This window comes from Sorex araneus, chromosome X (genome assembly GCF_027595985.1).
Source record: "Sorex araneus isolate mSorAra2 chromosome X, mSorAra2.pri, whole genome shotgun sequence".
Taxonomy (NCBI): Eukaryota; Metazoa; Chordata; class Mammalia; order Eulipotyphla; family Soricidae; genus Sorex; species Sorex araneus.
Genome location: NC_073313.1, coordinates 275,210,858 through 275,223,618, shown reverse-complemented (window position 1 = coordinate 275,223,618; position 12,761 = coordinate 275,210,858). Strand labels below are relative to the sequence as shown.

At 40.3% G+C, this 12,761-nt stretch overlaps 1 protein-coding gene across 3 annotated transcripts in view; it reads right to left on the bottom strand.

The window, feature by feature from the left end:
* Positions 1–12,761, bottom strand: part of ANKRD42 (ankyrin repeat domain 42) — a 92,456-nt gene that overhangs the window by 72,448 nt on the left and 7,247 nt on the right. For all 3 annotated transcript variants that reach the window (XM_055120283.1, XM_055120284.1, XM_055120285.1), the window contains exon 2: positions 1,080–1,243. In XM_055120283.1, coding sequence (XP_054976258.1) covers positions 1,080–1,243 — 164 coding nt within the window. The remainder of the gene's footprint in view (positions 1–1,079; positions 1,244–12,761) is intronic.

Sequence of the window (12,761 nt, the reverse complement as noted above, 5' to 3'; positions counted from 1 at the left end):
TTGAAATATTGAATGTAATCAAAGTAAAGTGAAATGTACCAGTTACACATGCGGGGTGGGGGGCTGGAGAGGTGGGGGAAAGGGGGGAGGTATACCGTGATTCTTGGTGGTGGAATATGTGCACTGGTGAAGGGATAGGTGTTTGAGCATTGTATAACTGAGACTTAAACCTGAAAGCTTTGTAACTTTCCACATGGTGATTCAATAAAAGAATTAATAAATAAATAAATAAATATATATATTAAATAAAATAAAATAAAAAATTAAAAAGAAAAAAAGATCAAGAATCAGGGACGCTGTCTCATTTGCCAAGGTCTCAAAAATCAGATGGGCCAGACACGTAATGTGATTTAGAGGCCACCGCTAGACTAGAGCTGTTACCGACTGGATTCCATGGGACGTCAAAAGACTGCATGGCTCACCTATGAGATGGTCAGACTTCTTCATCAAGACCCTGAATGAACGGTTTGAGGCTCTTCGTGTTCCTGGAGCAAGCAGACGCCATTGGGCTACACTAGCACGTGACAGGGACAAATGGAGACATTACTGTTGCCCGCTTGAGTAAATCGAAGATTAAGGGGATGACAAGTGATACAAGTGATAGAAATTTTCATTTCTTTTACTTATAAAATATACTTTTACTATGTATATTCAGATTTTCCCCTTAAATTTTGCCTTTTGTTTGTTTGTTTGCTTGGTGCTCAGGGGTCACTTCTGGCTCTGCACTCAGGAATTACTTCTGGAAGTGCTTGGGGGACCTATGGGATGCTAGGGATCAAACTCAGGTCCGCTGTGTGCAAGAAAAATGCCCTATCTGCTGTACTATCTCTCTAGCCCCATCTCTTAAATTTTGCTTAATTCCCTTCACTTTTACTTTTTGGGGGGATTTATCATTTGATGCAAATTTTATATTTTATTAATACAAAATTATTCACAATATTAATTTTAACTTAAATATCTATAAAAATTATTTGGGGTGAAATTTTACTTTATAAAGAACTCAGTACTATTTATTACATTTATAAAAGTGCTACTAGCTGTAAACTTACCTTAGCTTAATAATTTATTTGGATTCTTACCTCTAAGCTTCCAGAATGTGCTGCCCAATGTAAAGGGGTGAATTTATGTAGAGCATCAACTTCATTAATATTTGCTCCACGTTCTGCTACTTCTGAAAGTTTTTTCACATCTCCAGCTCGTACTGCATCATATATGCCACCAAAATACCCCTTTTTCCCAGCACCTATTGAAAAATCAAATTGTTTTTATTTAAAAAATTAGGTGAAAAAGTGAATGGGCAAGGAGAGTATCATACTGAGTGAAATAAGTAAGGAGAGAAAGAGACATAAAATGAGAGCACTCATTTGTAGAATATAAAAAGCATAGTTTGAGATTATTACCCAAGGACAGTAGAAATGAGGGCCAGGAGGAGTGGCCCATGGTCGGAAGCTTGCCACAAATGGCAGGGAGAGGGCAGTGAGGTTAGAGAGGGGACCACTATGACAATGATAGTTGGAAATGATCACTATGGGTATGTATTGAATGCTGAAAGTAGGTAAACAGATATACATGATAACCTTTCAGTGCCTGTACTCTGCAAACCATAATGCCCAAAAGGAGAGAGAGAGAGACAGAGAGAGACAGAGAGGAGGAGGAGGAGGAGGAAGAGGAGGAGGAGGAGGAGGAAGAAGAAGAAGAAGAGGAAGAGGAGGAGGCAGAAGACTAGGGATAGGGTTGGGGGAGGGACTGAAAAGAGAAAAACTGGGAACACTGGTGGTGGAAAATGTAAGGTGAAGGGACAGGTATTGGAACACTGTATGGTCAAAACCTAATCATGAGCAACTGTGTATTACATAGTGGTTTAACTAAAAAAATGAATAAGCACTAAAGCAATGATTCAAAAGAAACTATAAAATTACTTTATTTTTCCAATTTTTGGTCTTTTTTTTTTTTGGCCACACCAAAATAAATAATAAACTGGTACTCAAGGCTTATTCCTCTCTGCAAGTGCAGGGGATCAAACCCAGATCAGCCACATGCAAGACAAACTCCCTGCCTACCTGATTAGAGTAACACACTGCAAAGCTATCATTTAGACTTGAGTCAGGGATAGAAACCTTCAGACAAAATCTGGTAGCATTTGCAACAACTAAAAAAGTCCTACAAGAATTACTGAGGGCTGGAGCGGTAGGACAGTGGGTAGGGCGTTTGCGTTGCACGTGGCCGACCCGGGTTCGATTCCCAGCATCCCATATGGTCTCCCGAACACCACCAGGAGTAATTCCTGAGTGCAAAGCCAGGAGTAACCCCTGAGCATCGCCGGGTGTGACCCAAAAAGATAAAAAAAAAAAAAAGAATTACTGAAAGGCCTATTATAACGTGCAAGAACAACTGTAACACACACACACACACACACAGAGGCAACACAGCCCTTTATATTAATAAACTCTCTGACTGTCAGTGGACTAAACTCCTCTATAAAAAGAAAGAGTTGAATTGATTAGGGAAAAAAAGTCATTCTTTTGCTGCCTACAGTAAACACATCCAAACTCCCAGGATAAATATACTCTTAAGAGTGAAAGGATGAAAAACAATCATACAAGTCAATGGAAGTCAAAAACAAAAAAAAAGTTGGGAGAACCATATTTATATCAGACTAAATTTCATTCAATATAATGAAAGTAATTAAAGACAATGATGGAGACTAATTATTAGTCAAGGGAAAAATAGATCAAGAAATACTGTCATCAACATTTAAACACCAAAAGAAGGCTCAGCAAAGTTTGTAAAGCTTCTGCTTACAAACCTAAGGAAACACATTGACTGAAACACAATAGTTGTAAGAAACTTCAATACTCCACTTTTCCCATTTAACAGATCAGCTTCAGAATATCAGTTGAGACAAGAATCCTAAAAGAGGAGTTTAAAGAACTGGATTTCTTGGACATACACAGGACTTTATATCCCCCAAATAACTATACATATTATTCTCTAACATGTATTCTAACATTCTCAGAATATATCACATATTAGGGCACAACTCAAACATACATAAAATTACATATATGGAAATTCGACAAATTACCTTCTAATACCACAATGCCACAAAAGTAAAAATTAATCACACAAAGAAGATTGGGAAAACTTGCTAATACTTAGAACCTGAACAGAACACTGCTAAACAATATTTGGATCAAAGAAGAAATCAAGGAATAAAATAATTCCTTGAGACCCTAGTAGAATTATATAAGAAAAAAACCTCCAACCCCATCAAAAAATGGGGAGAAGTTTCCTCAAAGAAGCAAGGGAAGGGTGATGCATGCTGAATGTAGACTAGAGACTGAACACAATGGCCACTCAACACCTTTATTGCAAACCACAACACCCAATTAGAGAGAGAACAAAAGGGAATTCCCTGCCACAGTGGCAGGGTGGGGTGGGGGGAGACGGGACTGGGGAGGGTGGGAGGGATGCTGGGTTTACTGGTGGTGGAGAATGGGCACTGGTGAAGGGATGGGTTCTCGAACTTTGTATGGGGGAAACATGAGCACAAAAATGTATAAATCTGGGGGCTGGAGTGATAGCACAGCGGGTAGGGTGTTTGCCTTGCACGCGGCCGACCCGGGTTCGAATCCCAGCATCCCATATGGTCCCCTGAGCACCGCCAGGGGTAATTCCTGAGTGCAGAGCCAGGAGTGACCCCTGTGCATCGCCGGGTGTGACCCAAAAAGCAAAAAAAAAAAAAATGTATAAATCTGTAACTGTACCCTCACGGTGATTCACTAATTAAAAATTAAAAATTTAAAAATTTAAAAATTTTTAAAAAAAGAAATACAAATGGACAAAAGGCACATGAAAAAATGCTCCACGTCACAGTAATCAGGGAGATGCAAATCAAAACAACAATGAGATATCATCTCACACCAAAGAGACTGGCACACATTCAAAAGAACAAAAGCAACCAGTGCTGACGTAGGTGTGGGGAAAAAGGGACGCTCTTTCACTGTTCGTGGGAATGCCAAATGGTCCAGCCTTTCTGGAAAACAATATGGACAGTCCTTCAAAAACTAGAAATTGAGCTTCTATATGACCCCGCAATACCACTTCTGGGAATATATACCGAGGATGCAAAAAAGCACAGTAGAAATGACATCTGTACCTATATGTTCATTGCAGCACTGTTCACAATAGCCAAAATATGGAAACAACCCAAATGCCCAGATGACTGTTTAAAGAAACTTTGGTATATGCAGTTGTTAGGAGAGATGAAGTCATGAAATTTGTTTATAAATGGATAGACATGGAGAATAGATGCTAAGTGAAATGAGTCCGAAACAGACATAGAAGGACTGCATTCATTTGTGGAGTATAGAATAACATCATATGAGGCTGGCACCTAAGGACAGTAGATACAAGAGCCAGGAGGATTGCCCCATAGCTGGAAGACAGCTTCATGAGTGGGGGAGAGAAGGCAGATGGAATAGAGAAGGGATCACTAAGAAAATGATGGCTGGAGGAATCAGTCGGTATGGGAGATGTGTGCCGAAAGTAGGTAACGGACCAAACATGATGACCTCTCAGTATCTGTGTTGCAAGCCATAATGCCCAAAAGTAGAGAGAGAGTATGGAGAATATTGTCTGCCATGGAGGCAGGGAAAGGGTGAGAAAGGGGGTGGGGGTATACTGGGGATACTGGTGGTGGGGAATGTGCACTGGTGAAGGGATGGGTGTTTGATCATTGTGTGATTGTAACCCAAACATGAAAGCTTGTAACTATCTCATGGTGATTCAATAAAATAAAATAAAATTTTAAAAAAATTCCTTGAAACTTTTGATTTCCTTGAAAATGAGAACACGGGCACAAGCTATACAGTAAAAGCCATACTAAGGGGGAAGTTAATAGCAATGCAAGCCTACATTAAGAAAGGAGAAAAAGCCCAAATCACAACTAAGCACACATCTCAAAAATCTGGAGAAAAAACAAGAAACATCCAAAAAGTATCACAATGAGGGAAATGAAAAAAAAAGCAGAAATCAACAGCATAAAAACCATGAAAACAATCCAAAGAATCAATAAAATCAGGAGCTGGTTCTTTGAATAAATAAATAAACAAACAAACAAACAAACAAGAGAGATAAACTTTTAGCTAAAACTCACAAGAGAAAAAAAGAAAACGTTCAAATAAATGGGATCAGAGGTGAAAGGGGAGAAATTACAATGGATTCTTGGAGCTGGAGCAATAGCACAGTGGGTAGGACGTTTGCCTTGCACTCGGCCAACCCGGGTTCGATTCCCAGCATTCCATATGGTCCCCTGAGCACCGCCAGGAGTAATTCCTGAGTGTAAAGCCAGGAGTAGCCCCTGTACATCGACAGGTGTGACCCAAAAAGAAAAAAAAAAAACAATGGATCCTTCAGAAATTCAAAATAATGAGAGGTAACTATGAACAACTTTATGCTCTTAAACTGTAGAACCTAGAAGAAATGGATAGATTCTTAAGAGACCTGTAATCTCCCAAAGCTGAACAAAGAGAAAGTAGAAAGCTTAAATAGGCCAGTTACAAGAAAATTGAAACAGTAATTAAGTGTTAAATTACAATTTTAATCATTTTAAGAAGTAACATTGGTGTGTCCTTTCTCTTCCCTTAGGGAGCTTAGGTTCATTGAATCACACCATCACAGTGGTCCACCACACACCCAATTCCATCAGGTACTCCCAACCCTCTGTCTCTGTCTTTAACTGCTCCTTTGTGCTTGTCTTTCCCTGTTAATCAAAACTACCCCCAAATCAGACCCTGTGACTTATAAAGTCAAATCTTCTGAGGGAACTGAATTTTATATATGTAAGTGAAATATTATTTTTCTCTTTCCTTTTTGTCCTTTCCATTTACAGCAATGATAGATCAAGGAAGACAGTTAATGCTATGCTTTTTGTTAACTTGGGAGTTAACTGACTCAGAATAATATTTACTCCTGGCCATCCATATTGACTTGACTTAAGCCTCTGTTGCCCTTAGTTCTTAACACCTTAAAAGGGGTCATGTTAAGGGACTTAGACACAGGGCAAGCCATAGCTACCCTGGCATCAAAGAGGTACAGGCTAAGTGCCATAAGAAGTGTAAGTTAAGAGCACAGTCATGGATCAAACTCTGTCATGACCCAAAAAGAAGTAACGGGATAAGGACCCTGCTGGGTTAGGAAGGACTAACCTGGCCTGAGGACTACAGTCTGGGATATATAGAGAGATGACCCCAGGAAGAGCCACCCTTTAAACTCAATGTATCTCTTTACTGTGTTCATACAAAGTGACCAAAAATATTAGTAAGAAGTAAATTTAGGGGCTGGAGCGATAGCACAGCGGGTAGGGCTTTTGCCTTGCATGTGGTCGACCTGGGTTCGATCCCCAGCATCCGATATGGTCCCCCGAGCACTGCCAGGAGTAAGTGCTGAGTGTAGAGCCAGGAGTAACCCCTGTGCATCGGCCAGGTGTGACCCAAAAAACCAAAAACAAAAAAAAAGAGAAGTAAATTTATATATGATTGTTTAAATAGATACTGGCTAAGGAAACGAGGAAGGCAATACACCCTTAGAATGAATCCCCACCAAGAATTTCCTAGTAATCTAAGAGTGCTGAGCCCTTAGATGAGATTTTTATCCTTAAGTAAATTCCCTAGAACTTCCCCTGAAAGAAAGGCTTTGAAAGGCTTTACATTTCATGTTATGATAATGTTCAACCACACCATGTGTAATTGCTACCCCCAACCCTTCATGATTTCTATATAATGGTGTGAGACTTGAATAAATGGTCACTAATTACCAACCAGCCTGGTGGCCCTATTCCCTGGCTCACTTGTCACTGTCAGCCAACCGAGGGGATGGTGATTTGACCTGAACACACCAAGGGGCCAAGGGAACCCTCGGGTCACCATGGGTGGGCCTGTGACTGCCAGAAATAGTGACAATTCAGAAGCTTCCCAAGAACAAAAATCCTGGTCAAGTGGGTTCACTAGTGACTTCTATCAAATCTTAAAAAAAGATTTACTGCCTATATTCCTTAAACTCTTCCAAAATATCGAAGACACATCAATCCTTCCTAACACCTTCTATGAAGGTAACAATATTGCCCAAAGTAAAGAAAGACCCTTCCAGAAAAGAAAATTTCAGATCAATCTCCACACTGAATATCAATGCAAAAATCCTTAACAATATCTTAGCTAACCAAATCCAACAAGATATCCAAAACAAAAATCATACATCCTGATAAAGTGGGATTCATCCCAAGAATGCACAGATGGTTTAACATATGCAAATCAATTAACCTATATACACTACCTTAAAAAAAAGAAAGATAAAAAAATCATGATCAGATCCAGGATGCAGGGAAAGCCTTTAGCCAAGATCCAACATCCACTTTTCTGAAAGGGAAAAAAAAGAGAAAAAAAGAAAACCTGGAAAGGAAAACAGAGCCTCAAACGGAGTGGAAAGGAAACAAAAAAAAAAAAGGAGAGAATCTGACATGTCTACCAGATGCAAGAGTGGAAATAAGAATGGGTAAGAGGGTCCAGAGAGATTGGGCACAGACCTTGCATGTGGCCGATATTGGTTCCACCCAGGCAACACATATACAGGCCTACCCTGTTCCAAGCCTTGTTAGATATGGGCACCACAAATGGTTCAATGAGTTCCAGCCAGGAGTCAGCCCTGAGTAGTGCTGGAAGTGACCCCAAATGAGAGACTGCAGAGTAGAGCAGGTAGGGCTTGCGCCTTGCATGAGGCCAGTTTGCATTCGAACCCCAGTGCCATATATGATCCCTTCAGCCCCTTCTGGAGCTCAGAACAAGGAGTAAACCCTGAGCTCCACCAGGTTTGGTCCAACAATAAAAAACAAACAGAACGGGAGTCTGGGAGAGGAGCAAGAAGAGGCATGGACACATACACTATAAAGAGAGAGAAGGAGGTTCTCCACCACGTCTGTAGATCCTCTCTGCTGCACCCATACCCCGCCTCAACCACAGCCCCCCACTCGGAGGAAAGAGCCTCCTCCTAGCATCTCACCTGGGATCTGCCCTCCCCTGCCAGCCACCATCACCCCCAGAGGACTAAACTAACTTCTCCATCAGGTGCATGGACCCCTAGCATTGCCCCCCTGCATCTACCCCTCACGGCATACCTTAAAAATCTCTAACCACAAAACCGTGCATGTCCATGTGAAGAGGTTGCTGTGTCTACACCCCACATATTAGGCCCAAGTTAACCCAAGCCTCACATAGCTTTACCTATCAATAAGCCACAGTAACACACAAAGATAGCCCCATTGCAGGGGCAAAAACATACAACATGGGACAAAACTCCAAAATGCAAAGGTCACAATGGTAAACAATGTGGAAACTCACCAGGCTTAATGATTGAAGTTGCTAGCCCGATAAGTCAAACAATAACAAACTATATAGCCTCTCAGAAAAGTAATGGAGCTTTTAAGGGTGTATAAGGAGCTCAAAGAAGCAATGGAATGCACTGCTGATGCTAAAGGATATGAGAGCAGAAGTGAGGAAAATACAGACAAAAATACAAGCAGAAATGACAGACCTAAAAAACTTGGCAGGTGAAATGAAAAACTCAGTGGGAGGTCTCAGCAACAGAGTAACAGCTGCTGAGGACAGAATCAGTGAGCTCCAGTATGAGGTGCAGTGAATCTCCAGACAGCAGCTAAAAACGAAAAAGAGCCTCAAAATAAAATAAACCTTAAAAACCAGCATAATAAAACACTTGAACTTCCAAAAAAATAATAATTATTAATAATAAAATAAACTAACAGATGTCAAGAGAAAATTGGGATGAAGCCAAGAGGAGTAACATAAGAATCATTGGAGTCTCAGAGGGACAGGAAGAAAACCCTGATGAAGAAGAAACTGTCATAGACATAATTGCTGAGACATTCCCAGAGCTGAAGAGCACATGCAAGCAGATTCAGGAGGCCCAAAAGGTACCAGCTAAAGAAAATCCAAATAAAACTACTCCAAGACACATCCTTATCAGAATGATGAAAACCATAGACAGAGATAAAATTCTGAAAGCAGCAAGATCAAAGAAAGAAACTGCTTATAAAGGAGCATCCTTAAGATTTACAGGCGACTTATCTGATGAAACCCTCAGGGCCTAAAGACAGTTGTGGGATATAATGAAAAAATACTCAATGAAAAAAACGCCTCATCAAGAATACTTTACCCAGCTATGTAAAAAATACAAACGCGAGCACACAAAGATGGGTGATGTTAAGAGTGTTTGCGGGCTCTCAGGGCGGCGCTCTCTCTCGCCATTCTCGTTTCGTGCTCTCGAGCTGCTGTGTATGGACCAGATCAGGATGGCTCCTCCTTTGTGCTCCGCTTCTGTGTATGCTGCTGTGTTCTCTTCTGTCTGTCTATCTCTGAATGTCTCTGTAATCTCTCCTCCGGTCTCTTCCGACCTCTCTTTCTGTGTCTGTTGTTTCTCCTCTGGTCTCTTCCAATATCTCTCTCTCCGGAGCCCTTCTGCTTCTCTCTCTGGAGCCACACTCACTCTCACTTCTGACTCTGACCCTGACTTCTAATTCTGACCTGATTCTCTCTCGCTCTCACTTCTGACTCTGTCTGACTCTGATTCTCCCCCCCCTTTGCTCTTACAGTCTTAGTTTATATAGCAATCACATAGGGTGGTGATACAAAGGTGGGTTGAACATTAACAAATCAACAAAGAGGGGTAAAACCAATCCTCTAGGAGATTAACTCAAGGACCAAATCTCATCTAAGGAGATTACTCCAGATTACTAGGAAATGCGCTTAAGGGTGGGATCCCATCCAGGGTGTGTCACTTTACTCTTTCTTCAGCTAGTAATCCACTTAAATAGTTATAGTAAATTTACTTCTAATATTTCTAGCAATGTCATTCTGTATGAGCACAGTAAGACATATATCAAACTTAAAGTTTGATTCTTCCTGAGGACATCTCACTATATTTTCTAGACCACAGTCCTCAGGTCAGGTTAGTCTTCCTAACTCCATCAGGGTCCTAATCTCGTCATTATTTTTGGATCATGACAGCATTTGTCTATGACCATGCTCTCAATTTATAGTTGAGTATTGTGGCACTTTGGCCTGGCCCATTTCAATGCCAGGGTAGCTCACAGCTTGCCCTGGGTCCGTTCTGTCCCTCATTAGGACCCTGCTTTTGGGGTGCTAGGAACTAAGGGCAACTGAGTCGAGAAAGCAGATGCCCAGGAGTAAATATTATTGGAGTCAATCAACTCCCAAGTTACAAAGCATAATATTAACTTTCTTCCTGTGTCCACACAGAGAGGACATTGCTTTAAGGTAAACTAAGTTCCCTGTGGCAAGACTAAAAGGACAAACCCAATGTTATCCTATACAGCTAGACTTTCATTCATATCAGAAGGAACAACACACAGCTTCACAGACAAACGACAATTCAGAACTTCATTGCCTCAAAACCATAGTTACAAGAGCAACTCAACAGGCTACTTTAAGACAGGACAAGCCCCCCAAATACACCAAACTTCGGCAGAAAGATGGGACAAAGCCCCATAACAATAATCTCTCTCAATGTCAATGGGCTAACTGCGCCAATTAAGAGACCCAGGATGACAGGATGGATCCAAAAACTGAACCCAAGGTTATGCTGCCTGCAAAAAACACATCTGAACAGTTAGCAAATACACACTGAAAATGAAAGAATGGAAAACAATTCTACAAACAAACAACTCCCTCAAAAATGTGGCAATACTAGTATCAGATCACATAGACTTCAGACTGAAGACGGTTACAAGAGACAGTGAAGGTCATTTCTTAATGACCAAACGATCAAAGAATCATTTCTTAATGATCAAAGGATCTCACACTCATATATGTATATGCATCTAATGAGGAACAAGCAAAATACTTAAAACAACTGCTCATAGACTTGAAGAAATACACTGATAGCAATATAATAATAGTTGGAGATTTCAACACCACTTTATCACCTCTCGATAGATCAACCAGACTCAAGCTCAGCAAGGACAGACTTTATCCAAGGGAAGAAATGGAAGACATGAGCTTAGTAGATATGTATTATATACATACATGTATATGTGTGTATATATACATATATATTTGGGGGGGGGGAAATTTCATCCCCAAAAAGCTGAATACACATTCTTCTCAAGTGCACATGTAACATTCTCCAAAACACTGGGCCACAAAACATAACTCTATAAAATTATGGGGATAGAAATTCTATCAACAATCTTTTCAGACCATGATGCACTGAAAATGGAAGTGAATCACACACAGAAACAGAAATTCAAATTGAACACCTAGAAATTAAACAACTCACTACTGAAAAATGAGTGACTTAGAGAGGAAATCAAAGAGGAAATCAAAAGATACCTGGAAACTAACGAGAATGAAGACACAAGTTACCAGAACCAATGGGACATGGCAAAAACAGTGTTAAAGTTTATAGCAGAGGAAAGTTTATAGTTCTACAAACATTCATCAGGAAGGAAGAGTAAGTCCACATAAGTAACTTAACTTCACAGTTTAAGATCTTGGAAATAATCAACAAAAGGAGCCCAAACCAGGCAGCAAAAAAGAAATAATAAAACTTAGAGGAGAAATTAATGACATGAAAACCCAAAAAACAATCTGAAAGATCAATGAAACCAAGAGCTGGTTCTTTGAGAAAATAAACAAATTCGATAAACCTTTAGCAAGACTCACAAGGAAAGAGAGAGAGTGTGTGCGTGTGAGAGAAAGAGAGAGAGAGAGAGAGAGAGAGAGAGACTCCTAATAAACAATCAGAAACGAAAAGGGGGACATCACAACAGAAACCACAGAAATTCAAAGGATAATCAGAGATTACTTTGAGAATCTTTATACCATGAAATAAGACAATCTCAAAGAAATGGATAAATCCCTGGACTACTGTAATTCCCAAAGCTGACCCAAGAAAACTTGGAATACCTGAATAGAACTATCAATATCAAGAAAATTGAAATAGTCATCAAAAGTCTCCTGAAAAACAAAAGTCTCCTAAAAAACCCTGGCCCAGATGGTTCCTTAGTGAATTCTCCCAAACTTTCAAAGAGGACCTACTCCGAATCCTGTTCTAACTTTTCCAAGAAATTGAAAACACAGAAACACCTACAGTTTCTATGAGACAAATATCACCCTAATACCAAAAGTAGACAGACACCACAAAAGAAAAAAAGAGAGAATTACAGGCCAATATCCCTGATGAATACAGATGCAAAGATGCTCAACAAAATATTAGCAAACAGACTCCAATGACTCATCAAAAAGATCATATATCTGTTGGATAACATTGGGTTGTTCTTGCTCCTCCAACAGGGAGCTTAGGTTTACTGACTGACTGCCCCACAACAGTGCCCCTGAGGCACACCCAGTTCCATCAAGCACTAATAATCCTATATTGCTTTTCTCTTTGCTTTATGTCACCTGCATGGTTTAGCTATGTCCTTTTTGTATAGACACAGGAAGACAGTTGATGTTATGCTTTGTAACGACACGATCATGATCACAATCACAAAATCCTGTTAATCACTGATTACTTGGGGGGGCTCAGTAACATCTCATTTCATCCTTTCCCTGAGATCTTAGAAGTCTATCTCAACTCAGCCCTCCTAACATGTTGCACTGGGGGCTCTTCAGGGTCAGGGGAATGAGATCCAGCTTGTTACTAGATTTTGCATATGAATACACCATGGG